This window comes from Raphanus sativus, chromosome 8 (assembly GCF_000801105.2).
Source record: "Raphanus sativus cultivar WK10039 chromosome 8, ASM80110v3, whole genome shotgun sequence".
Taxonomy (NCBI): domain Eukaryota; kingdom Viridiplantae; phylum Streptophyta; class Magnoliopsida; order Brassicales; family Brassicaceae; genus Raphanus; species Raphanus sativus.
This window is the reverse complement of record NC_079518.1, coordinates 23,694,967-23,721,556: the sequence shown is the minus strand read 5'-3', so window position 1 is coordinate 23,721,556 and position 26,590 is coordinate 23,694,967. Positions and strand designations below refer to the sequence as shown.

General features: G+C 33.9%; 3 protein-coding genes across 6 annotated transcripts; 1 reads left to right on the top strand and 2 right to left on the bottom strand.

The window, feature by feature from the left end:
* Nucleotides 1-336: 336 nt before the first annotated feature.
* LOC108822556 (probable serine/threonine protein kinase IRE3) lies at nucleotides 337-6,933 on the top strand. 3 transcript variants are annotated; one of them, XM_056992124.1, is made up of 18 exons: nucleotides 339-1,003; nucleotides 1,071-1,111; nucleotides 1,223-1,396; nucleotides 1,481-2,830; nucleotides 2,929-3,101; nucleotides 3,267-3,504; nucleotides 3,642-3,734; nucleotides 3,819-3,959; nucleotides 4,048-4,140; nucleotides 4,358-4,562; nucleotides 4,864-4,949; nucleotides 5,212-5,300; nucleotides 5,376-5,427; nucleotides 5,515-5,571; nucleotides 5,672-5,833; nucleotides 5,927-6,004; nucleotides 6,452-6,573; nucleotides 6,651-6,933. In XM_056992124.1, exons 1-17 carry the CDS (start codon nucleotides 502-504, stop codon nucleotides 6,536-6,538), a joined length of 3,621 nt encoding a protein of 1,206 aa, XP_056848104.1. In that variant the 5' UTR covers nucleotides 339-501; the 3' UTR covers nucleotides 6,539-6,573; nucleotides 6,651-6,933. The 3 variants fall into 3 exon arrangements, 2 of the variants coding, with proteins under 2 accessions (XP_056848104.1, XP_018451173.2); XM_018595671.2 differs by having other exon boundaries at nucleotides 340-1,003; nucleotides 1,223-1,393; nucleotides 1,478-2,830; XR_001944883.2 differs by lacking the exons at nucleotides 5,672-5,833; nucleotides 5,927-6,004; nucleotides 6,452-6,573; nucleotides 6,651-6,933 and having other exon boundaries at nucleotides 337-1,003; nucleotides 1,223-1,393; nucleotides 1,478-2,830; nucleotides 5,171-5,300; nucleotides 5,515-5,577.
* A 1,234-nt stretch (nucleotides 6,934-8,167) lies between these two features.
* Nucleotides 8,168-10,840, bottom strand: LOC108822911 (probable inactive receptor kinase At1g48480). The gene is made up of 2 exons (XM_018596111.2): nucleotides 9,344-10,840; nucleotides 8,168-9,042 (listed from the first exon to the last, which is right to left on the bottom strand). Exons 1-2 carry the CDS (start codon nucleotides 10,677-10,679, stop codon nucleotides 8,447-8,449), a joined length of 1,932 nt encoding a protein of 643 aa, XP_018451613.1. The 5' UTR covers nucleotides 10,680-10,840; the 3' UTR covers nucleotides 8,168-8,446.
* Nucleotides 10,841-23,546: 12,706 nt separating this feature from the next.
* LOC108820329 (uncharacterized) lies at nucleotides 23,547-25,234 on the bottom strand. 2 transcript variants are annotated; one of them, XM_056991824.1, is made up of 5 exons: nucleotides 25,076-25,234; nucleotides 24,951-24,984; nucleotides 24,582-24,866; nucleotides 24,036-24,376; nucleotides 23,547-23,910 (listed from the first exon to the last, which is right to left on the bottom strand). In XM_056991824.1, exons 1-5 carry the CDS (start codon nucleotides 25,154-25,156, stop codon nucleotides 23,692-23,694), a joined length of 960 nt encoding a protein of 319 aa, XP_056847804.1. In that variant the 5' UTR covers nucleotides 25,157-25,234; the 3' UTR covers nucleotides 23,547-23,691. The 2 variants fall into 2 exon arrangements, with proteins under 2 accessions (XP_056847804.1, XP_056847803.1); XM_056991823.1 differs by having other exon boundaries at nucleotides 24,582-24,875; nucleotides 25,076-25,228.
* Nucleotides 25,235-26,590: the final 1,356 nt, after the last annotated feature.

The following is a 26,590-nucleotide window of genomic DNA, read 5'->3' as shown; positions in this document are numbered from 1 at the left end:
GCGCCGTCAATTAGGATTTTTGAGGTAGCTCGGGATTTCAGAGTTTCGTGCTGATAACGTGTTGTGAAACTCTGTTATATTATTGAATCAAAGTGTTCCTTATATAGGAAATACATGGCGACATGTGCCTAAATACAATGGGCCATAAACGGGCCAAGATTAAAAGTAAATATCTAATGGGCTGGACATCCATAAACATAATATTCATAACAGTTTTCTATTTTTTGAATCGCATACTACTTTTTTACTATTATTCATTTAGGTGAAAATACTAAAGAGACCAACAATAATGGATATTCTTAAGTCCTTAATCCTCTGCTGAAAGTCATTAACATCTAATGGTATAGTCAAGGTTTCGTCATTAACAGGTCTGACTAACTTCTCCTTCCCCTAAAAAAGATATAATTAGCTTCCCCACTTTCACTGTTGCGTCCTCTTCCTCTTCTTCTTCGTAACAGAGATTGGAGTTTGGAGACGCAGGTAGGGGCAAAAAAATCAAATATGGTTTTTAAGAAAACGAAGCTCTTCTTCTCCTCGAAGAAATCAGGATCCTCCGATAGCTCCAACAGTCCCCGATCCGTCGGCTCAAACTCTCCAATCGGATCCGATAACCATAAATCCAAAAGCCCTAAGTCAAGCCATTCTCCTTTCGCCGGAGTCTTGGACGGTTTCAAGAAGAAGGATGGTTCATCACCAAAGGCCAAAGAAACCTCCTCGTCCGATCAAGTCCCCGGAAAATCGAAATTGTCGTCTGAACCGAGTAAACTAACTGCCGAAACGCCTATCCTGGCGTCGTCTCTAGGTTTAAATCGAATCAAGACGAGGTCCGGCCCGTTACCGCAGGAGAGCTTCTTCAATTTCGGGGATGATAAAGCGGTTTCGATCCCGCCCAAGCCGGTTACTCGTTGGGACTCTGGTTCGAGTAGTAGTAGCAATACGAAGAAGAAGGAAACGAATGTTGATCGGCAAAGCAAAGTTCCGTCAATGCCGGCATTGAGCACTGGTAATGCTGACTCACTATATTCTGTTATCGTGGAAAATGTTGATTGATTTTGTATGTTACTAAGCAGGTAAGCTCAAGGTGCCACCTGGCGGCGCTGGCACACCAGAGGTATAGTTCCGCTCTCTCCTTAGTCCTCGCTTTACCATTTTAAAATTTGTTTGTGTTATTATGTATATACTAAGTTCTAAGTGACATTGGTGATGACGTGTATCTTTGTAGAATTCATATGAATTGGAGCCAGAAACACCTCGTAACCAGGCCTTACTTCGTATGACCAGTGCTCCAAGAAGGAGGTTTTCTGGTGACATCAAGAGCTTTTCTCATGAGTTGAACTCCAAAGGTGTAAGGCCTTATCCTTTATGGAAGCCTCGTAGGTCAAATAGCGTTGAGGTAGTAGTCTCTTTATTAATTTCACTTGTAATTTGTTTAAATGCATGCTCTAATCTTGAGGGCTACTGTCTCTGGCTTTTGTAGGAGATCTTGAATCTAATCCGGACCAAGTTTGATAAAGCAAAGGAAGAAGTAAATTTGGACCTTGGAGTATTTGCTGGAGACCTGATTGAGATTTCTGAGGAATATGCGGAAAGTCATCCTGAGTGGGAGGTAACGATTTACGACTTGTTGATCTTGGCACAGAAATGTACCAAGTCTACGTCAGGAGAGTTCTGGCTTCAGTGTGAGGGCATAGTTCAAGAGTTAGATGATAGACGTCAGGAGCTTCCCCCGGGGGTGCTCAAGAAGCTTCACACTCGGATGCTGTTTATCCTTACCAGATGTACGAGACTACTTCAATTTCATAAGGAAAGTTGGGGGCAGGAGGAAGAGGCCGTACGTCAGTCGAGAGTCTTGCATTCTGCGGATAAAAGAGTCCCCACCGGAGAAGTTAGGGATAGGAGGGGATCAACTGCTGCCACGGCCTTAAAGGTACCATCCACCAAGAAAGCTTTTAGTCAGGAGCAGCGTGGTTTTAATTGGAAAGAGGACTTTGTTAATCGTCCATCTCCTCTCTCTTCACCGTACAATGAAACTTCAAAGGATTCTGAATCACATGTAAACATGGACAGAATGTCTTCTTGGAAAAAACTTCCATCTCCAGCGTCAAAGGGTGTAAAAGAATCTACAGTATCAAAAGAGCAGACTGATAGCAAAACTGAACCTCCAAAAGTAGCTACGAGTGATGATATGACTGTTTCTAAGCCGCCAGAGAGTTCTCCCAAAAAATTGTCTCATGAACATATGACCAAGCATCGGCACAATGTTTCTTGGGGTTACTGGGGGGATCAGTCATATATTTCTGAGGAAAGTTCAATTATTTGTCGTATATGCGAAGAGGATGTTCCTACCACCCACGTGGAAGATCACTCTATAGTCTGTGCGTTGGCTGATAAATATGACCAAAAGGGTCTGAGTGTTGATGAACGGTTGGTGGCAGTTGCTGTAACTCTTGACAAGATAACAGAGACATTCATACAGAAAGATAGCCTAGAGGCGGTAGAAAGTCCAGATGGTATGAAAATATCTAAGGCGAGCTTGACCGGAGAATCTGATGCTCTCTCCCCAAAGCTAAGCGACTGGTCGCGAAGAGGGTCCGAGGACATGCTTGACTGTTTTCCGGAGGCAGATAATTCAGCTTTCATGGATGATATGAGAGGTTTCACTTCATTGTCATGCAGAACTCGTTTTGGTCCCAAGTCTGATCAAGGCATGACTGCTTCATCTGGCGGTAGCATGACCCCTAGATCCCCCATTCCAACTCCTAGATCCGATCCAGTTGAACTGTTTTTAGGAGGCAAGGGTACATTCCATGACCTGGATGATATTCCACAGGTATGTGATGGTTCTGCTCGATGTTCATATTTTCCTAGTTTTTTGTTATTAAATATGCGCGCTGACGAATAAGAGACCCTGGACAACTGATGATGCAGATAACTGAACTTGCTGACATTGCAAGACGCGCATCAAATGCCATTCCAGATGGTGATCGGTCCATTCGACTCTTACTTTCCTGTCTTGATGACTTGAGGGTTGTCATAGACCGCAGAAATTTTGATGCGCTTACAGTAGAAACTTTTGGGACACGCATAGAAAAGTTGATACAGTGAGTTCCTATTACTATTTTTGTCTTCAAATATATTTTTGGATCAAACCCCATGGTGTCTTTACTAGCAATGCAAGTGTTCTGGGAGATGAACTTCTGGTCTCCAGAACTACACTCTTGTCAGTTGAGGAAAATACTGAAAGAGTGTCTTTCTTTATTATGTAGGGAAAAGTATCTTCAGCTTCTAGATGATGAAAAGTTCGACCTATCAAGCACCGTAATTGATGAAGATGCTCCTTTGGAAGATGATGATGTTATTCGCAGCTTGAGGACCAGCCCAGTACATCTGCATGACCGCATATCCATAGATGATTTTGATGAGTTAAAAGAAATTAGTAGGGGAGCTTTTGGGCGAGTTCTTTTGGCTAAAAAGAGAACAACAGGAGACCTATTTGCAATTAAGGTATTCTAAAGTTCAGTTTGTTTTGCTTCGTTTACTCTTGTGAAAGATTCTGTCTGTACAGTTCGGCTGACATGGTTGGCAGAATCAATCTAACTGTTTTTCTAAATCTTGTTTCTTGGGACTGTCATACTCCATAGGTTCTGAAGAAGGCAGATATGATCCGCAAGAATGCTGTTGAAAGTATACTTGCTGAACGAGATATTTTGATCAACGTCCGCAATCCCTTTGTGGTGAGCTGCGCTAGCTTTTTACAGCATATTTTTTTTTCTTTCCAGAGATTTCCTTATTTCTAACATAACCTTCTTTTTGCCCAGGTTCGATTCTTCTATTCTTTTACTTCTCGCGAAAACCTGTATCTTGTGATGGAATACCTGGGTGGAGGTGATTTTTATTCGCTGTTGAAAAATATAGGTTGCATGGATGAAAGTAATGCCCGTGTATACATTGCTGAAGTGGTAAGTGTGTAATACTCACACAGATCATCCCATAATAGTAAGGAATTATATCAAGATGTTGTCGTTCATTGTCGATTAACCGTAACAGATCCTTGCTTTGGAATATCTACACTCTGAGGGCGTTGTGCATCGTGATTTGAAACCTGACAATTTGTTGATTGCACATGATGGTCATGTTAAGGTAATAACCATTTGGGAACTTATTTTGAATAGTATCAGCCTTTCAGAATGTTTAGGTTATGTCATGCAATGTGACGCTCTGCAGATTAGTCTTTTTCAGATACTCATAAGACACAGAGAATTAGCCTCTACATTTATGAGACTGTAAATAGAATATATATATATCAGAACTATGCTTCCTACAGAGCTTATGTTACCTTTTTGTTTCATCTGCGCAGTTAACAGATTTTGGGCTCTCCAAAGTTGGTCTCATCAGCAGCACCGATGATCTCTCTGGTCCAGATTTTGGTGCGTCGTCTCTGTTTCTTGAGGAGAAACCAAAATGGACAACATCGGAGAATGAGTTTGGAAGTCGTGATAAGCGGTCTGCAGTCGGCACTCCTGACTACTTGGCGCCGGAAATTCTTCTGGGGACAGGACATGGTGCACACATGCTTCCTTCTAATCTTTTTTTCTGTTTGTCTCTATTATTCCAAATCGTACGTTTGAGTAGAAATTAGTGCTGAGTTGAGATTAAATGATGAGTCCTGGGTTGAGATTGTAAATCTGAATAACAGTTCTCATCTGGTGGAAAGCTTATAGCCTATTCGTTAAATTAGGCCACTCAGAATTGTACCAAATTGTTGCTCTGCTGTGCTGCCTGTCTGACAATAGTTTCAGATATTCGATTCTGTTTATTCCATACCAAGACTGTAAAGATTGACACAGTTCCATAAATGTTCAGGTGCAACTGCGGATTGGTGGTCTGTTGGTATCATTTTGTTTGAATTCATTGTGGGGATTCCACCCTTCAACGCTGATCATCCTGAGGTCAGTGACTTGAAATTGAATAGATATTGCACTGTTCTCGTAGTTAGTGATGATAGACGAGATAGAGGTTTCTCAAGGCTCTAGAAACTGAGGTTCTACCTTTCGGTGGTCATCAAATGCCGTGTGTGTTTTTTTGTAATGGCCAATTATCTTTGTAACTTTTTATTTCACATCTTCAAAACGTGCGACAGAGTATTTTATATCTCTATTTCACTCTCCAGTTTCCTGATATTGGATCTGCATCTTCTTTGTTGGATTCTAGCAAATATTTGACAATATCCTCAACCGTAATATACCATGGCCTAGTGTTCCAGAGGAGATGAGCCATGAAGCCCGTGATTTGATAGATCGGTTAGTGATCTTTCTGAATTGAAAAGGAGACGAGTGTATTATTTTCCCTAAGATTTTGTCATATGCTTTATCCAGGTTACTAACGGAAGATCCTCATCGGAGACTTGGAGCTAGAGGGGCTGCTGAGGTGACGTTGAATTTATTTTTCTTGAAGGAATGATTCCAGCTTTTTGGTAAAGTGTTGTGTAGTGATGAAACAAATAACATGACACAGGTAAAGCAGCACATCTTCTTTAAAGACATAAACTGGGACACTCTAGCAGAGCAGAAGGTGAATTCATTTATCTTTGTGCTTCTAAAGTCACAAGCTTTGCAATCTCATTTCTTTTTTTTTTTTGTTCTTTCGCATTGTATTTGCATGTTTTTTCTAGGCTGCATTTGTGCCGGATTCAGAAGATGTTCTTGACACAAGTTACTTCCAGTGTCGCTACCAGCCTAGTTTTTCGGATAAGCAATGTTTTCCAACCAATGAGAATGGAGATTCTAGTGAAAGTGGCAGCAGTGGTTGCCTGAGCAATGATCCCAACGAAGAGGTAATGTCGTCTGCTCTCTTTCCTCAGAAATATTGGCGTTACGTTTATAGATTGCGTAAAATGTCCCTAAAGTGGATCAATGATGGTATGCAGATTGATGAACGTGGCGGATCTGCGGAGTTGGAAACTAACGTGTCTAAAAATAACCCATTCGATAATTTCTCGTTCAAGGTAATGTATACTCCCCTCCGAAGATCCCTTGTCATCATCCAAGTATACGATTATTACAGTTATAGAAGTTCCTTTTCAAGTTTCATTTTCAGAATTGTTATCTTTACATAAGTTGTTAGCTTTTATCGACAATTTTCGGAATGCTACTTTAGGTTGGTAGGTTATGAACTAGTGTGCTCTGCCTCCATCCAGTTCAAGTCAAGAACTGGCTTTAGGTTGATAGGTTATGAACTTGAGTAGTTAGAGATTTAACCACTTGAGTTGATGTGTTTGTATATTCTGTAATTGGGGATGGATGTTTGTAAGACGAGGTGATTAAGCTTGTGAGAGGATCACTAGTTACATTCGTCTGAGTAATTAATTTGGATTCCGTCTTTGATTCTTATCAAGAGCCAGTTAATATATACCATTCTAACTTTTGCTATTTTTACGGTATGAACTATGAAGAACCTATCGCAGCTGGCATATATCAACTATGATGTGATATCCAAAGGTCAGAAAGATGGAACACCAGCAAATTTGCATCGAAGATAACAAACAAATCAAAGCTACTTGATATTTCTGTACATGTAAGTCAATTTCTTTGGTTACTAATATTTTCTTCTAAGTTTTACTCTTTGTGATGCATCGTGTTACACATTTGCAGAGACGTAAAGAAAAAGAGAGGAAAACAAAAAGGGAAAATGGATATTGAAACATTATTTGGCCGCATAACGCATAGTGTTTTGCGCTATGTAGCTGGTTAATATTTGTTTGGATTTGTGGTTATATATGAACATGGTTTCAGGCTTTGGCATTTCCACCTTCAGAGAGAGGTTGTGAAATGATGTGTCTAAGTAAATTAAGTGAAACATTATCTCAATATTCCTTAACTGTTTGTGGATGATTTTAGGCTGCACATGAAATAGAATCATCACTCTCTCGTTGTCTTCTTCTTCTTTATGTTTCTCTCTCTCAAAGCATCAAACGTGAGACCATCTCGCTCTTTATGGTCCCTCGCTATCATGGGTATGTGCTGTCTAGATACTTTGGGGACCTCTCTAAAAAAAGTCATACAATTATAGCAGCCTTAGTACTGTTGCAGTTGCACCCATTCTCACCTATTTCATAGCCATATGCATTAATTGCTTTACTCAAAAAGCTGTAAATGTTTGGTAGCCAAAAATGCAAAGTGGGGTTTGTGATCCAAAAACAACAAAAATGGGCTGGGTTCACTCATCAGTAAAAAATATTAATGAGTTTGTCTACAATTCAATAATTGCAAATTTCGTATTCATTCATTCATTCATTTGCCAAGTGTTTACTTTTGGTATAATTTAGCTGTCACTACATCGGAACTAAATTAGATTTGGGTCAGTGATAACAAACGATAACAAAAGGCAAGATGATATATTGATATAACTTGTTGTCATACACAAATATATAGAATATGGATATGATAGCTATAGTGTTGGTTGGATGTATTGAAATGAGCAAAACATTAAAACAAGTAGGGAAAAGTGGTACAGATACGACAAACAGAGTTTTATGAAAATCAAACTGCGATTTAAAACAGTACTATAACCGCCGAGTATCAAATATTTTAACTAGTTTTCTCACTATAATTTATCAAATTTATTTTCAGATATAATTACACACTACTCAAGTAACGTGTAGAAACCTATCGAAAAAAGGTGCTCCGCAAGTGGCCAACCAAATCACTACCAAACTGTCTCAACGTATAGAGTTTATTCCGCAAAGTAAGCACATTTACTTTTAAAGACAGTGATCAAATGCCCTTGCCACTATATCGGCTCTGTTTCTTTTACCTGTCCTTGGGACTTCTTATTGTGATATCAAGTCAAGTCGCAACATTTTGTTCCTGTTTTACTGTTTGTTGCTTGTATTGAATATTCGTTGATCTATATCACTGAAATTAACGATTTAAAGTTTAATTTGTATTTGCAACTTACAACTGATTGATCTCTATGATTGATTGCCGTGACTAGTCACAAAATGGTACGACAAACAAACAAGATTTACTCGTAGGTTGCGGTTGCATGGACATGTAAACATGACCATGCAAACAAATATTTGGTTTGCCGCCGCTCAAGTTACAACTTACAAGCATGATAATACAGTAGGGTCAGCAAAAATTAATAATAAATAAATAAATAAAAAAGATGAGCAGCATATAACTAAATTAAAATTAAAATATTCAAGAAGACAAGTGACAATAATTACAATCACCACCAAATCCTCACGCCCAACACAAACAAACAAATGCAAATGCCACCAGACTTAACCACTAAAACCCATCTCCTTTTAGCAAGTGGGGTCAAAAACACAAGTTAAAATTTTAAAACTGAAAGATTCTAAAACCAATAACTCATATCAATTTTGCCCCCAACCATTGATTAACTTAAACTATTAATAATTAAAAATCCAATTATTAATTCTTAATTAATAAGCTTCATCCACTTGATCAGGACCAGACCATCTCAAATTCTCAATCTTCCTAACCACTTCAGCCATCTCAGGCCTCTGGTCCGGATGCTGTGACGTACACTCAATCCCTAGCTGCACCATCTCCTCCATCATCTCTTCTTCCTCCCTTTCCAAGCTAAGCAGCTCCGAGTCAAAAACCTCTCTCCTCCACTCATCTCTCACCACAGACTTAACCCATCTCGGCAGATCAACTCCTTCCTCGTTCATCACCGAGTTGGAAGGAGCTTTACCCGTAATCAGCTCAAGAATCACCACACCGAAGCTGTACACGTCACCTTTCTGCGACACACGTTTAGGATCGGTTACTTCAGGCGCACGGTAACCCGTACCACGGTTTGGAGTCGTAGTTGAGGCTGATACGAGCTGGGACAAACCAAAGTCCGAGACTTTGGCGTCGTATGACTTGGTTAAGAGGATGTTTGAGGATTTGACATTGCCGTGAGAGGTGGAGGTTCCTTGTGAGTGAAGGTAGTCTAAGCCACGAGCTGCACCAAGAGCAATTCGTGAACGTGCATCCCAAGTTAGTGGAGTCCTTCCCGCTCCTCTGTTTCCTGAGCACAACATCAAAGATATTAAGCATTAGAACCGGTCCTAAGCATAGGCAAAGTGAAACAATAGCATATAATAAGTCCCCAAATTTTAAAAGATAATTTGTATAATTTCCCCAAAATTATATTTAAAAAAAAATTAAAACCTATATGAAGCTATTCAAATATATATATATATATATATATATTTGTTAAACGTTAAACCTTAACCGTTTAAACAATTCAAAGAGCCTATATGAAGCTATACATAGCCGACAAGCACTAATTTAACAAACATAATCACAAGTTTTTAGTAAAAACTAACCATGTAAGAGAGCAGACAAGCTTCCCATGTGCATGAAGTCATAGACAAGAAGCTTCTCGTCTCTACTAAGATAGTAAGCCCTCAACGGCACCAAGTTCTCATGATCCATCGCACCAACCAACTCAATCTTCTCCCTGAAGTCTTTATCCGGCATCACCACATCCTTCAGCCTCTTCACCGCCACGACCGTAACCGCGTCAAGAACCGCCTTATACGCCGTCCCAAACGTTCCTTTCCCAAGAACCTCCGCCGAAGCTCTCAACAAATCCTCAAGATCGAAAACCTTAGTAGCGTTACCGAAGAACACAAGCTTCTTAGCCCCCGGACCAGCCATTTCTCCAGCTTTTGAGTTCCCGGTCATCGCCGCGGCTGCAGCGGCGGTCACCGAGTACCCGGTATCCGCCGCTGCTTCCCTAGGGACTACGGATTCTTGCTGTTTGATTGTGGAACCGTCCACGGCACCCTTCTTCCGGCAGAGTACCATCAGTATCAGAACGATCAACGCGAAACCAACAACACATCCGATCACGATTCCGGCGATAGCTCCGCCTGAGAGTTTGTTTTTTCTCTTCTCATTGCCTTCTCCAACACTCGGTGGTGTTCTGTTTCCTCCAGAAGTAGGCTGGCTCGGTACAGTTACCTCATCAGGGCAAATCTTGAGCGGTTTGCCGCAGAGTGAAGTCTGAAGAAACGAACCGGACTCGAATCTCTGAAGACTCTTCGGTATTGATCCGTTCAGTGAGTTGTTAGATACGTTGAACTGAACCAACGGTAAATCAAGATCAGGGATCGAACCGGAGAGGTTGTTATCTTCAAGAAACAGAGTCTTAAGCCTCGTGAGGTTCTTGAAACGTGGAGAGATGCCTCCGGTGAAGCTGTTCTCGGCGAGGTTAAGCCTCACGAGGTTAGTGAGACTGAACAAGCTCTCGGGTATTTGGCCGGAGAATCTGTTTCCTTGCAGGTAGAGGTGGCGGAGATTGGAGCAGGTGCTGAGATCGGGAGGGAGAGAGCCGGTGAGGGCGTTGAGACGGAGGCTGAGTGTTCGGAGACGAGTTAAGTTAGGGAAGATACCGTTGGGGATGGTCCCTGAGAGAGAGACGCCGGGGAGACGGAGGGCGGTGACGCGGTTGTTGTCGCATTTGACCCCGGCCCAGTTGCAAGGTGAGGTTTGTCTGATGTTCCAGCGGAATGTGCGGCCGCCGACGGCGGAGCGGAGAGAGAGGAGAGCGGCTCTGTCGGCGTTGAGGTCTTGGGTTGAAGGGAGAGGGAGGGAGAGGAGAAGGGTTGTGAGGAGAAGAGAGAGAATGGCCATGGATGAGTTGGGGAAGACTCGCATTGTGTGATGATTCAGAGAAGAGAGAGAGAGTAGAAGAGAAAGAGGTTCTTTTGCAGAGGTGTGATTATAGAGACAGAAGTGAAAGCAGTCAACCAGCCTAATCCTCTTCTTCTCTCCTTCTCCCCATGTTTTTTGCCTTTTTTTCTTTTTTTCTTTCTTTCTATTATTCTATACTTTTTAAATGAGTAGTTTTTAGTGTCAGTTACTGGAATGAAAAAATAGTATTTTAAATTAATTACCGAAACAGAATTCTCAAATAATTTAGCAACCTTTAGTTCAAATTTCTTTGATAATCTACTATAAATAAAACTGAAGTTGGTATTATAAAAGAAAAAATGGTGGGTATAGGTAGAGAGTTGGTAGGACCGTAACATGTTAGAAGATCGCAACCACATTTGATTACATTAAAGTTCTGTCTCCCTCCACTCTGTATTAATCTTACAGGACCTTTTTCGTTTTTTTCTTTTCATTCTCTATCTAAGAAATTCTTGACAACCGCCGATATGTGTTTCCCCATGTAGGGTGGACAAGAATCGGATATTCGAGTGTTTTTGGAGTATTCGTGATCTTCGGTTTGTAGCCATTCGAATATTTGGTCTGAAAACTTTTAAATTTTAGTGTATATTTGATTCGATTCATAAAAATAAATAAAATATCAAAAATAAATAAAAATTCAAAAATAATAATATTTTATTACAAAAATAAAAATTTATTTACTTTTAATTCTAATAAATGATTCAATAAATTAGTAAATAAAATGCTAACAAAAATAGCAAATAAAAAATAATGTAAAACTTATATAAAATATAATATTTATATAACTTAAACATATACTTCTTTAAATATATTTATATATATGAATATAACAGATCGAATCCGTTCCTATTAGTATTTGTGATTTACTTTTTTTTTACGAATATTTTATATTAGTATTTGTTTTGCTTCATATAGTTATGCATATCTAAATTTTTTGGTTCGAATCGGTACGGATAATGAGTCGAATCAAAATTTATTGACCATGTTAGATTAATAACTCAGTTGATATTTGAATTTGAGAATTAATATTATGCTTCTTCTTTAACATACATGCATGGTGTCTCGTCTTCTCTGATTAGAGTTTATAATTTTCCTTGTTATTTGTCCAGTGAAAACTGATGTCCACATTTTGTAAATAAGTTTTTTTTTTGTTTTGAATAAGTTTTACATTATAACAAAAAGTAGAGATATGAGAAAATAGTAAATTTTTTGTAACTTCTGGTGATCGGCGCATGGCAACCTTGTTAGTGCCACCGCCGGTCCAATTAGCTTTCTTTCCATATCTATCGTAGATTCTTCGATTAATTTCATCTTTGGCTGCGGATCTGGTTAAGTGGAATACTCTAGCTTATATACATTTTATATCATTGTGGTATGTGTAAAGATCGAGTGGCTTGAGGTGGGGGTCAGCCGACAGTGTAACAGTGATCTCTACTCGTCATGAGTTTATGGCTTTGTCTCGCTTGATTCGGGTTGGAGATACGAAGGGCTTTTATAGTATTATAGTCTTCAGGGTGGTTTTGGTCTAAATAGTTAGTTTTCTGACGTCAGTGAATCGTGATGGTTTCTACCGGTCCTGAGTTCTCATGTTTGTGGCGTTTGTAAAGCGTAGTTCGTTCGTGTGTGTTTTAAGTTTTGGGATGTTCAAATCTTAAAGATCTACTGTGCTATTTCATCTTCTTGTTTGCTGGTATTCTGTGGTTGTAAGGTTATGTTCTGAGTTTCGCTTCTCAGATGTTCATTTTTATGGTAGCATCTACTAGTTATCAGTGGTCAAGTCTCTCAGTTCTTCTCTTGCGGGAGGGTGCGTAGTCTTTTGTCGGTAGATGGCTTTCGACATCTCCAACCCGACTTCATTTTCTACTTCAAACATCATTTTACAGTAAAATATGTTTCAATCTCATTCCATTTTCAACTCCAAAATGGAGTGATGGCTAGGATTACTCTATTTATGGAGTAATTTACTCATTACTTCAAAATAGAGTAATGGCTAGGGTAATTCCAATTATGGAATAATCTTACTCATTATTCTATTTTGAAGTTGAACTATTTTTATTTATAGACTAGTTCTTTAAATCTTAAATATTTTTATTTCATACTTTTTCCACATTTTTATTTAATATTTAAATATTTAAAATAATACAATAACATGAAAAATATGATTTCCATAAGAGATTATATAATAATTTTAAATAGAGATGCATAAAATAATAATAAATACACCAAAACTAAACATAAAATATAAAACAAATAATACTAATGATTTAATAATCCGGTAAATCATTTCGGGAACTGCCACGATCGGTGAAGTATTGTCCAAACAATAAAAATGACCGACTTTAAAAATTTCTTGCTCAATTTAAGAAAGTCAAAGATAAAGAAAATTCATTTTTCATTATAAAATGCATTAGTTAACCATTTATCAAAAACAATTCTAATGCTCATTGTTGAACCAAAATATGTTATCTTCTATATATTTATGATTATTTTATTTTTTAATAATAAATTATAAATTCAAATAAATTATATTTTTGTGAAAGTTTTGACAACGTAAAATAGTTGGGATTAATTGGTAATTTTTATAAGTAGAAGATATTATTAACTATTATTAAGTAAATAAAAGTAGAATTATTTTGAAATATTCATTTTTGCAGTGAAAATAGAGTAATACATTTGAGTAAAATCCAACTCTATTTTGGTGCTGTACTATTTTAGAATAAAAAATAGAGCAATACATTAGGAATGTTTCTTAGACAGGATTGATGTATCTGCATCTCTATAATATCAAAAACAAATTGAGCGAAAACTTGACTTTTTCCAAGTGTAATGCATCTAGTAATAAGAAAAGGTTTTAGTAGTAATGTCTATTTATGTGTAATAGATAACAGGCCTACATAGTTCTTTTGTTGATGACTCGGAACATTTTCAAGAGGTCCTCAAACCCTCAAATTTTGAGGTTTTTCACTTTCTAAAATATTTTTAAATCCTCAAATTTTGAGAGTCTGAATAGTAAAATTTCAAATTTTAAGTTCCACTATTCATGTCCTCAAAACACTATTTATTTTTCATTTTAGTTTTTCTATTTTTATAACTTATATATAATTGTAATAGGATTAATTTGTTATTTATTTTAATCATTATAACTATAGTTCACTTAAGTATTCCAATAAATATTTTATATACATATGTACTATTACATAAAATATATAAATTCGTTAAAATAAAATAAAAACTAATATAAAACAGTAAGTAATTTGTATGGAAATACTATGGAATTGCCATGGTGAGTAGTTTATATTTTCAAACTTTTATGAATTAATATTTATTTTATATTATTATTTATGTACTTTTGTGTTATAGTAATCTGTATTTATAAATATTATGTTTAATATTTTCAACGTGTATGTATTATTTATCTATATAAAGCTTAGTGATTATAATTTGTTCATATTAAAGTTAAAGGACTAAAATGCAAATTAAGTAAAATTGTAAAAATAAAATTGAGGTTTCTTCTTGGAACAATCCACCCTCAAACCTTTATTTTAAGGATTTTCCATCCACAAAATGAAGTTTTTTCTTGAACATGCTGTTAATACGTACACACGGTCCAAAATCACTTGTTACGTTTAGTTTTCGGGTTTCACTGGTAGACAGGGCCGGCCCTGGGGTAAAGCAGGTAAGGCAGTGGCTTTAGGCGCCACAGCTTTATATAATTTATAGGCGCCAAGTAAACGTATTGTGACTTCAGCTCAGCGGTTTGGTTTCTGCAGCAAATGCACTCTGGTGAGTAGTAGTTCGACGCTCGTTCCCACCATATTAATTTTTTCTTTTTATTTCATAACTCATTTTGGATAACTGTATATTAATTAATGACGATTTGACATGATATATTAATTAATTAACTAGATTTCGACCCGCACAACCGTGCGGGTTTTATTTTCAGTTTTCTATGCATATATATTTATTTAGATCATTAGTATTATACATTTACAATTTTTAATTTTAATTATATATTTAAATATTTATAAAGCTATTTCAAATATAATAGTGTATAGTTTGCAGATTGTAAATAATCAATTGTTTAGACAATCTTACGTACTTTTTTGCTTTTTATTATATATTTATTTTATTGTATTTGCATTTTGTTATTAAACATATTAATATGTGCATAAAAAACATATTTGACAATTATTTTTTATTTAATTTATGTTAAATTTTTACCCGCCTTTCAAAACTGGATTTCATTTTAACAGTATTTTCTATGTTTATTCATTTTACACAATATACTATTATATTTACAATAGTGAAAGATATGTTAATTTATACATATAGTATATAGCCTGCTAATGTTAAGCCCCTTTGTCATCATACTATATTTTTAAGATAAATATTTTATTTTTATGAAAATAAAATATAAAATTTATCAATTTAATATAATTTTATCATATTAAGTTCAATATGATAAAATTAACATGATTGATTGTGATTATATAATAGATACAAATAAGATATAATATTTTATTTTTCATTTTATAAAAGACAACATAATATATTAATGAATAATAATAATTCAAAACTAATCACAGAATTAGTTAAAATAATTTACATATAATTTTGAAAATCATATAATTTTGAAAATTAAGATCTTGTTAAGATCTTCTTAATAGATTTTTCGTAAATTTTTAAATGAAAAGATATCAATATGTGTATGTTAATCAATCCTGATTTTTAGGAATAATAGATTAGAAATGATATGTTATTAAACCATATGTTTAGTAATTAATGAGAATGGTAAGTCATTTTTAGTTAAGTGTCTATTTTTTAAAAATATCACACATGAATCAAAGTTGTGACTTCTGCTTTAATATAATAGATTAGTTGTAGTTCTAACAACTAGTTTCTTTTATTACAACTTAGTTTTTTTTTCTAGCAAAACCATGTTTTCTATATGTCTTTTTTTTGATATTTATATTTAATGAAAATTTCTAAAATATAAGAATACAAAATATCCTAAATTGAGTACTAATATTCTGTGAGATATTTCTCAAAATGAAATTATTGTTAATGTTAACCTTTTATCATGTATTGCTTTTTATACAGTTTATTATCTTCTTCTTATTTAATTTCTATAAGAACTTAAAATAGAATTAAGAATCAATCAAATAAATTGTCAATGGAATACAGACCATCTAAAATGTGGTTATTCAAAGTTGATCAAGGGTTCTGCTAGAAAAAAATATTTGTCTTACATTTTATTTTTTGGAAACAGATGAAGTTTATTAACATATATTTTGATACCATATTAAAAGTGTAATACAAATTTAGTTATATTTATGGGGCGTTATTTTTGAATTTGCTTTAGGCGCCACGTTAGTCCGGACCGGCACTGCTGGTAGAGATTTGCTGTTTTTAATAGATTATCAAGTCGCTTGTTGGTAAGAAAAAAAACAAATTGCTTTAAAGTATAAGGTTATGTGTCAAAATTTCCCAAATTTTAGTATTCGTCGCAATGGTATATTAGGTTATAAGATCATTTACACATACAGCAACAAAAAGAAGTCGTAACGTGCAGCGGTAAATGGTTAGGCTTTATACGAAAGGAAAAGACAACCACTACAATTAATATTTACATTTTATTTTCATGTGTGTTGGTTCCTTTTCTTCTCACCAAAAACCATTAATTATAACTTTCGTATGCTCGTGAAAGACCAAAGAAAAAAGAACTGATTATTCTTCCATTGGTCGGAGAGAATTTGTGTTAGATAGCATCGAGAACTTTAATTCGACTTTTGTCTTGTAAAAGATCATATATTAAATGACATTTTATTCACTTGCATTTTGCTTTTCTTGGCGTTTCTATTGAATATGTCTTTTCTTGGCGTTTCTATTGAATATGTCTTTTCTTGGCGTTTCTATTGAATACTGGTTTCTTTCTACGCATGAAAACAATTCCAGCTTATAACTAATCAACGCTTTTTACACCAAAAAAACACTAATCAATGTTTTTTGTTTCAAATAAATTATCAAATATGCGAACATATATCTATATATATTATGTGCGCGTGTACGTATTATGTTATAGGTAGGTTAGGTTATATGCGGCAAGTGGGCCAATCAAGAAGTTTTACTTTTGATGATATACGTGAACGTATTGGCGACTGCGTTACCTGCCCACAAGATACGTCCATATTATTAGTTAGATCTCGCAAATTAAGCCAATAATAATTCAAGCATATAATAAGATACTTAAGAGGTGCGGAAATTAGCCTAAATGCCGTATAATTAACCCAATTCACATTGGGAATTCGGCAAAAAAAAATCCTGAACTTTTTTGAAATTACCAAAAGAATCCTGTATATTTGCCTGGCCAATAAAAACTTAAACTTTTGTTGACTTATTTAAATAATTTAGAAACTTACGGTTGACTAACCAGATTAGCACACCGTTAAACAAGAGTTAAGACAGCATTAACACAACGTTAACTATTGGCATTAAATAAAATGACGTGACATCGTTTCGTTTTACACTATTTGAAAATAAAAATACGTTGATTTCGTTTTACACTATTTGAAAATAAAAATACGTTGAGACCTGGTTTCGAACTCAGGTTGTTTGGATCAAATGACAAGGCATTTACCATTAAGCTAGTGGTACATTCAATGTATATACTAACACATTTACTTTTATTTGGTACTGATTTTGAATATAAAAAAAATCTCTAAAAATTTAAAAGGTCTTTAAAATTCCAAAATATGAAAATAAAGAAAATTTTTATAAAATTAATTTTGAAACTAAAAGTAAAATAAAATTTTATTTTTCCTTAAAAAATCAAAAAACTTCCAACATTTTCATTTTTAAAAACAAATTCCAAAAAAATAAAATTTTCATTTTTCAGATAAAAAATAAAAAAGAAATCGAAAATATCAAAAAGTTATTAAAAATTCGAATCTGAAAATAATCAGAATTTATTAAAAGTATTTTTTATTTTTTTTTATAAAAAAATTCCAAAATTTTTTTTTTCATTTTTCAAATTATAAAAAAGAAAAAGTGAAAAACAAAATTCGAAAAAATAAAATTTCAAAAAAAAAGGGATAAAAATTTTCAAATCTGAAAACATATAATCAGAAACTATAAAAACATTTAAAAAAATAGTAATAAATTATATATATATATATATATATAATATATATATATATATATATATATATAATATTTTTCTGATTATATGTTTTCAGATTCGAAATATTTTATAACTTTTTTTGGAATATTTTTTCGAATATTTTTTTTATTTTTTCAAATTTCTTTTATAATCTGAAAAAATGAAAATTTTCTTTTTTGGAATTATTTTTTCAATTTTAGAAATTTTAAAGATCTTTTTAAGTTTTTAGATAATTTTTTTATATTCAAAATCAGTACCAAATAAAAGTAAATGTGTTAGTATATAGAATGAATGTACCACTAGCCCAGTGGTAAAATACCTTGCCATTTTATCTAAACAACCTGGGTTCGAAACTAGTGGTTTACTTTATTTTATTTTCAAATCATGTAAAACGACGTCGTTTCACTTAACACCAACTTTTAATGATGTTATTTTTTTCTGTTAAATTTGCTGACGGCGTGCTAAATTGGCAAGTCAACGAAAACATTATTAATTAATTTTAAAGTCAATGAAAAGTTTGTGTTTTTTTTTGTCAGCCCTAAAATTCATGTTTCTTTTGGCAATTCCTGAAAAGTTCAGGATTTTTTTGGCCGAATTCCCAATTCACATTACAGAAAGAATGGACGAAAACCATGAAACCTTATTTTTAAATATAGCTTTAGTTTTAGGTTTTGTCAAAAAAAAAAGTTTTAGGTTTTGTCAAAAAAAAAAGGTTTTAGGTTATCCGAGTTAGGTTCTAGTGTTTCTTTATGAGTGTTTTAATCACGGCTTTGGTTGAGTTTCTAGTCACAGCCGTTGGGATTAGGCCAAACAAACTAGGGCTCTTATTTTTTCTTGTAAGGGATAGGCAAAAAAAATAGAACACGAAAATTCAAACCAATCCAACCCACAAAGGTAATTCAAACCGAGCTGCATGATATCTGAATGAATTTTGTTTAACAGTATTTTGGGTTATTGATTTTACCGGAATCTGAATTAGGGCATATATCCGAAGAAACCCAAAAAATCAAAAACATACCAAAAAACTTCATATCAAACCCAAATCTAATCATGAATAAGTACTCAAAATACTAAAATCTTAATAAGTTTCTATGACATAAATAATTAATTCAAATACTCAATTATATATATATATATATATATATATATATATATATATATATATTTGTTAAAATATTTAAATTTTAATATTTTGATAATCTCATTTGAAATTTGATCGAATAAGTTTTCCTTTTAAATTTGAACTATGTTATTTTAACTTTGAAATTATAAATAATGTTTGAGACATTTATAGAGTTGTTAGTTGTTAATTTAACCCACTTATTAATCATGTAACAAAATCTTTGTTAGTACAATTTTTTTTTAAAGTTTCCAAGTTTATGAACTAAAATTTGTGTTTTTGAATGATATACAAATATTTGGATAACTAAAAATTGAACTAAAACTGAATCTGAAACTAAAACAGGTTCAACCAGATTAACAATATATTATTATATTTAAACTAATTCCGAAGAAACTCGAGTGAATCAAATCAAATTCTAAGAGCAGGTTTATCGGCGAATCTTAGTATAGGGTTCTTCCCCAAAAAATAATAAAAATATAAGTGGATCTCATTGTTTGCTTAATAAATGGTGCTTCTGTCAAAATAAGAAACGTTTTTTCTTTGTTTTTGCACTGTTCGCGGACTTCACTGACACGTAGCGATTTGTGATTGATTAGCCTTTTATTTTTTTTATTAGACAAAAAAAATCAAATAAGAACCTATGCTAAGATTCAGCGTTGAACATGCTTTAAGAACCCATAAAGAACTAAATTCCGTGTCTACAAAGAACCAAAACCCAATTGAATCTAATCGATTGGATACCTGAAAGCTGGTGCTTAATATTTTTTTTTGTTTCTCAAGCAATCATTATGTCTTATAAACCCACACAACAAAGCAGTAAAACCAGAGCACATAGCAACAAAATAAGCATAAATAGAGAGAAATAAAGACCTTCGGATTATAAGCAATTTATTAATAAATTATTTTGATCTTTTGTAAATTTTATTTTGTGTATCATTTTCTGAAAAGTATGATTTTCTAAGTCAATATTTCATCGTCTACATTTAGGACCAGTTCTCTGATTCTCGGTAAAAAAAAACAAAACAATTCGTAAGGATAGAAACATATGAAAAAACTTATTAGTGTGAAAAGAAACAAACAGTGAACATCTCATATTTAAGGAAAAAGATACTTCACCGTTATTATATTTGTATGTTATTATAATATATATAAAGAAACCTAGTGAAATAATGGACTGTTAGTTGGAATATGGGCTAAAATGACATACACAACATATAGAAGAAGAACTACTCGTCGACCTAAAACTGTTGGGAGTGAAATGTTTCTTAATTCTGATAAAAAACCGAAATGTTGACTTTTTTTGGTTTCCCGGTTTGGAAAACGTTTGCAACGCCGATCCTAGGTCTTCCATACTCTGTGTTAGAAGATCAATGTATTAAATTTGTACATCCGATCTTATCCAAAGCAAGGCATCAATCTTACGAAAAGCAAGAAATTGTCTTTAGCATTTTATCTAGATCCAAAAATTTGAACCAAAACATATATAAAAAAATATCCGCTACGAAACCGAACCAAAATTTTCAAATAACTAAATGAATCCAAAATTTTTCTATCCGAAAGAACAAAAATCAAAATTAAAGATCTGCATAAATCTGAATCCAAAAAATTCTAACTAAAATATATCCGACAAAAATAGATCTAACCTGATAAGAATTGATCCATACCCTACCTAATGCAACCCATATCAGCAGCAGAAACAAATCAAAAAGACTTGGCTTATGGATTTGAGATAAAATGAGATGAACTTGAAGATATACTGAAAATGTGTTTACGAACATGTTTCAGGTGTTTACGAACATGTTTCAGCCCAAATAAAAAAAGAGCCAGTAAAAAAATACAAGACATGTTGTATAATATATCAATCTGACGGCAATTCAGAGACCAACGATCATACAAAAGGAACGACCAGCCGAAGATTTTTGCGACCACAAATTCCCAAATTCGGTCAATAAGTCTTGGTCTTTGGTCTTTGGTCTAAGTCCACAATATTTATATAGTTTGTATTTCTTATGTTATTAATTATTTAGCTTTGTTTGCAAGTTTAGTATCCTATAAGTATGTTGTATTCTTCATGAAATAAAATAAATTTTGATTACTATTTTTGGAATCATAAATTTTGATTACTATTTTTGGAATCTTGAGAGTGATTCTCATTTTTGTTCCCTGGGGAACTTTTCGATCGGTCTTGGTTCGTCATATCCAAGGGATCAAGTCGATCAGTCCTGGTGCATCATATCCAGGGGGTTCATTGTCGTCTAGGTGTGTCATATCCTAGAGCACTGAGTTAGAATATCAGAGGTTTTCCACATCCTCTGTGCGACCTAACAATCCACGGTAAATCATGAACTTTTCACATCTCTTGTGTCACCATTTAATCCACCGCTTTGTTTCTTTGGAGTTTCACGTTCCATTGGAGTCAAGATTATCTATCACCAACCTTTAAGTGCCTATTCCCGGCAAGAATTTCTATTATTTGGTTTTAGGGCGTATCAAGTGGTATCAGAGCCACTTGAAAGTTCGGTATTCATTTATGTTAACCACCATTCTCTTCTTTTCATCTTCTATTAAAAAAATAAACAAAAAGTTATACTAGAAGTCAAGAGATCATCACATCTGAAGCTAATCATAGACATATTTGAAGACAAATCTGTTTTAAAGAGGAGGGGATGATGCAATCCGGATTAGCAGTAGAAACAAATCAAGAAGGCTGAGTTTATGGGTTTAAGATAAAACGAGATGGGCTTGAAGATATACTGAAAATGTGTTTATGAACATATTTCAGCCCAAAAAAAGTACCAGCAAAAAAATACAAATCATGGTCGTATAATATATCAATCTGACGGCAATTCAGAGACCAACGACCATACAAAAGGATGCGACCAGACGAAGAGTTTTGCGGCCACAAATTCCCAAATTTGGTCAAAAAGTCTTGATCTTTGGTCAAGTCCACAATATTTATGTAGTTTGTATTTCCTATGCTATTAATTATTTAGCTTTGTTTACAAGTTTAGTATCGTATAAATATGTTGTGTTATTCATGAAATAAAATAAGTTTTGATTATTATTTTTGGAACCTTGAGAGTGATTTTCATTTTTGTTCCCTCGGGAACTTTTCGATCTGTCTTGGTGCGTCATATCCAAGGAATCAAACTGATCTGTCCTGGTGCGTCATATCTAGAGGGTCAGCCTCATTGTCGTCTAAGTGGATCATATCCTAGGGCATTGAGTTGGAATATCATAGGCTTTCTGCATCATCTGTGCGACCTAACGATCCACGGTAAATCATGAGCTTTCCACATTTCTTGTATAAACCTTCAATTCACCGTCTTGTTTCTTTGGAGTTTCACGTTCCATTGGAGTCAAGGATTATCCATCACCAACCTTCAAGTGCCGATTCCGGGGAAGGATTTCTACTATTTGTTTTTAGGGCGTATCACTACTTAAAACACATAAATATTTAATACTACGATTTCGGGGATGTATTCAATTTAACATTTAAAGTGATTTGATTTTAATGGGGTTTTACATGATTTCAATAAGCTGCAAAATTTAGGTGATTTTGTTTAAAAATATATCTAGAATATCACCTAAAATCATGGGATTTGAGTTTTATTTTTTTAACTCAGAAACTCCATCTAAACACTATAAAATCGCCTGAAAATTTTAACATTCCACAACTTAAAAATATTTTCAATAACAATGGATTTCAGAGTACTTTACGAAATGTCAAATTCAATGACAGTGGATTTTATATGAGTTTTTAAAATTCATGTTTGAATAATAGTGGATTTGTCATTTTAATACAAATCACTTAAAACTCTGAATACAACCCCCTTCATGTATTTTATTTTCTATAATTTGGTTTGTGATTAATTGCAATGGATTTTATTTACATTTTTCATCATTTTTATAACATTCTCAAGTAATATGCAATTTAAAATGTCAAATTTAAAATTTTTGAATTTCAATTATTAATAATTTATTTTTGGTTGTTTGAAAAAAATTAGATAAATATAACAAATTCCAGTTAAATAATGACGGATTTGAGATAAAAATCTGTACCAAACAAGAATCAAATTATATAAAAAATTGGATATTTATAAGTATAGAACCAACCCGAAACCTAGAGGAATTGACCTAAAACCAAAAAAAAAGTTTATAAATATCTAGATGGATACAAATATCTAAAACCCGACAAATCCGAATCCGGTGAGAATTGACCCGAATCCAAACCGAGTATCCAAACACCAGGCCTACAAAGCCATCACATAGTCAGACTTATGATCCAAGAAAGTCATTCTTCTTAAATATGGATTGATGATCTTGAAGTTTCCAGTGAGCAAAGAGTATGGATTGAGATCCATTTTCTCATTCATTTTCTTCTCTCACAAGGCCAACACTAGTCTCGGACTACTCAGTTCAAGGAAACTAGCTCATATTTCTACATTGATGAGCCTTCCCCAGTTAACTTGCATTCTTTTTTCGGTTTTTCTTTCAATCGATCTCATTAAATTTCAAGTTCAAAAGATGATTCTTATGACAGTTGCACTTGCAGCCAATTTCATCCCTCATAAATCAAACAACTCTCAAAAAGTGTCCTACACTGCGATTTCTGACTCAATACAACCCATTAATCCTCTGAAAATAAACACAGAAAATCAAAGCCTCAATGGCTTTCACTAAAACATTACTGTTTAGTAGTTTTCAGCTACAGGTCTCGAAGGAAAGAGGCGCATTAGAAAAGTGATCAGCGACCAGAGACACAGAACAGCTAGAAACTGCAAAGTCACAACCAAACCAACCAGCGCAACTCCTCGCTCTGTAATCTCTACAGTCGTTGACGCATCTTTCATCATAAACATCAGCCTCTGAACAAATGTGGCTGCTCTTGTCACCTGATACAGCCTATACACCTGCCGTTGCATACAACCATAGTAACTCTTTAGAACAAGACTGTAGCTAAAAAAGATTTCTCAAGCAAGAAGATGACCAGAAATGGCTGGTCCAAATCAGCATAGAAGCTTGTCTGTTTGTTTACCTCAAAGACTATTGGAACAATGGGCCAACAGGACGAGCCACGTCGTTCAAGCTGAGCCTCAAAACCACGCTGAACCGCACATCCAACCAAGAAAGGAAGGACAGCAATCAACGCATCCATTCCGAGAGCTGGCCAAGTCATGTAGACAGCAAACACAGGGACTACAACTTTCAAACCCATCATCAGAAATGTGGACATGAGGTATCCTCTAAGTCCAGTGATTAGACCCCATCTCTTGGTGCTGAAGTCTAAGTACGGCCTCTGCACTCTGTCCGTCACAGACAGGAATATCGCTAAACCAGTATAAAACGCCGTCTCAAAGCAGAAAGAAGTCACAATCTCTGCATCAAGAAAATATAAACTTTTACAAATCTGGTTAAAAGAGTGCGCATCAAATATCAGTTAGATCATAAAGGAAGCTTCTTGGCTTTAAGAGGGTCTATTAGTAATGTGTTGTAACTTGTAATTTGACAATTCAAGATCAAGAAGAAGATTTAATCCTAAATTCAAGTCTACACTTGAAACATAACTATCAGATATATTCACCTGCAACGGTCTCGTTTTTAAAGGTAGATTCAATGGCACCACTGAGAAAGAACTGAGGAAGAATCAGTGAGGATATCAAGACAGCAGGAGCCAAGACCCACAAGAAGGAACCTTTGTCTTCTTCCTGAAACGGAGCCGAGACAAGTTTACTTTCTTCAACCAGCTGGTGGGTCAGGCCGTTGAAAGAAACAGAACCAGACTTTCCACGGAACAGCTCAGATCGAGGAGCATAACTATCAGGTTGAGAAGAACATAGGACACGGCGACCTTGTGGTTTATTCCAGACTAAGGTTTCTTGCAGTGACCAAAAAAAAGTATCAGTCTTTGGTAATTAGCAAAGTGAATCAAGAGGGATTATTAGATACTTACGTCTGACAAGAGGCTTTGGAGATGTGGAAGAACCCTGGAGAAAAAATGAGAAGTTTTTGGATAAGGTTTTTTAGAAGAATCGAAATTGAAAAAAGAGGAGATTTTGATGGGTTGATTTCACTTACGTGAAGACGGGAGAGTGAGAGTCGAGATGAAAGTTGAAGTCTTGGCGGAAGAAACCCTAAGCAAATAGCTTTCGATTCCATTTTTGTTTTTGAGTAACTCTTTTCCTTCTGCTCAGGTGCAGCTTAAACCCAGAAACTTTACAACATCACATTTCTCACGTTTTCTTTTATTCAGTATTTTTTCCGAATTCCTATTTTTAATGACCCAATTAATTTTACCATTTTAATTTAATTAGATAAACAAATAGAATTACAATTGAGAAATCGGCAAAAAAAAAACACTCAACTTTTCAGGAATTACCAAAAGAAATCTGGACATATGGACTGGTCAAATAAAACACAAACTTTTGATTGACTTTAGAATTAATTAACAATGTTTTTGTTGATTTGCCAATTTAGCACGCCGTCATCAAATTTAACAGAAAAAAATGACATCGTTAAATGTTGGTGTTAATTGAAACGACGTCGTTTTACATGATTTGAAATTAAAATCAAGTCGACCACTGGATTCGAATCCAAGTTATTTGGATCAATTAACAATGTACTTTACCACTTGGCTAGTAGTTCAATCAATGAAGTTACTAACACATTTAATTATATTTGGTACTGATTGAATATAAAAAAATTATCTAAAACTTAAAAAAAAATTAAATTTTCTAAAAGCTGAAAAATTAATTCCAAAAAAAGAAATTTTCATTTTTCGGATTATAGAAAACAATTGAAAAAAAATCGAAAAAAATTCCAAAAAGTTATAAATATTTCGAATATGAAAGCACATAATCAGAAACTATAAAAAAAAATTACTATTATTATTATTTTTTTTTATAGTTTCTGATTATATGTTTTCAGATTTCAAAATTTTTATCACTTTTTTTTGAATTTTGTTTTTGAATTATTTTATTTTTTCAATTTTTCTTTTAATAATTTGAAAAATGAAAATTTTCTTTTTGGGCATTTTAAAAAAAAAATAATAAAATTAAAAAATTATTTTTTATAGATTCGGATTATTTTCAGATTCGAATTTATCTTTATAACTTTTTTTGCTATTTTCGATTTTTATTTTATTTTCAAAATTTTTAATCCTAAAATGAAATTTTGTTTTTTTGAATTTGTTTTTAAAAATGAAAATTTTGGAAGATTTTTGATTTTTTAAAGGAAAATAAAATTTTATTTTTAATATCAGTTTCAAAATTAATTTTATAAAAAAAATCTTTATTTTTCAAATTTTTGGAATTTTAAAGACTTTTTAAATTTTTAGAGAATTTTTTTATATTCAAAATCAATACCAAATAAAACTAAATGTGTTTGTTCCTACATTGAATGAGCCATTAGCCTAGTGGTAAAATACCTTGCTATTTGATCCAAACAACTTGGGTTCAAACCCTAGTGTCTACCAATTTTTATTTTTAAATCGTGAAAAATGAAACGACGTCGTTTCACTTAACGCCAACAGTTAACGTTGGGTTGACGCTGTCTTAACTCTCGTTTAACGGTGTGCTAATTTGGTCAGTCAAT

Coding starts and splice junctions, on each gene's coding strand:
- LOC108822556 (XM_056992124.1), top strand. CDS start 502: ATGGTTTTTAAGAAAACGAAGCTCTTCTTCTCCTCGAAGAAATCAGGA. Junction 2,831..2,928: donor ACCTGGATGATATTCCACAG/GTATGTGATGGT, acceptor CTGATGATGCAG/ATAACTGAACTTGCTGACAT. Junction 3,735..3,818: donor ACGTCCGCAATCCCTTTGTG/GTGAGCTGCGCT, acceptor CTTTTTGCCCAG/GTTCGATTCTTCTATTCTTT.
- LOC108822911 (XM_018596111.2), bottom strand. CDS start 10,679: ATGCGAGTCTTCCCCAACTCATCCATGGCCATTCTCTCTCTTCTCCTC. Junction 9,043..9,343: donor CTTGTCTGCTCTCTTACATG/GTTAGTTTTTAC, acceptor TGTTGTGCTCAG/GAAACAGAGGAGCGGGAAGG.
- LOC108820329 (XM_056991823.1), bottom strand. CDS start 25,156: ATGGAATCGAAAGCTATTTGCTTAGGGTTTCTTCCGCCAAGACTTCAA. Junction 24,985..25,075: donor TCTCACTCTCCCGTCTTCAC/GTAAGTGAAATC, acceptor TTTTTTCTCCAG/GGTTCTTCCACATCTCCAAA. Junction 23,911..24,035: donor TTGTTCCAATAGTCTTTGAG/GTAAACAAACAG, acceptor ATGCAACGGCAG/GTGTATAGGCTGTATCAGGT.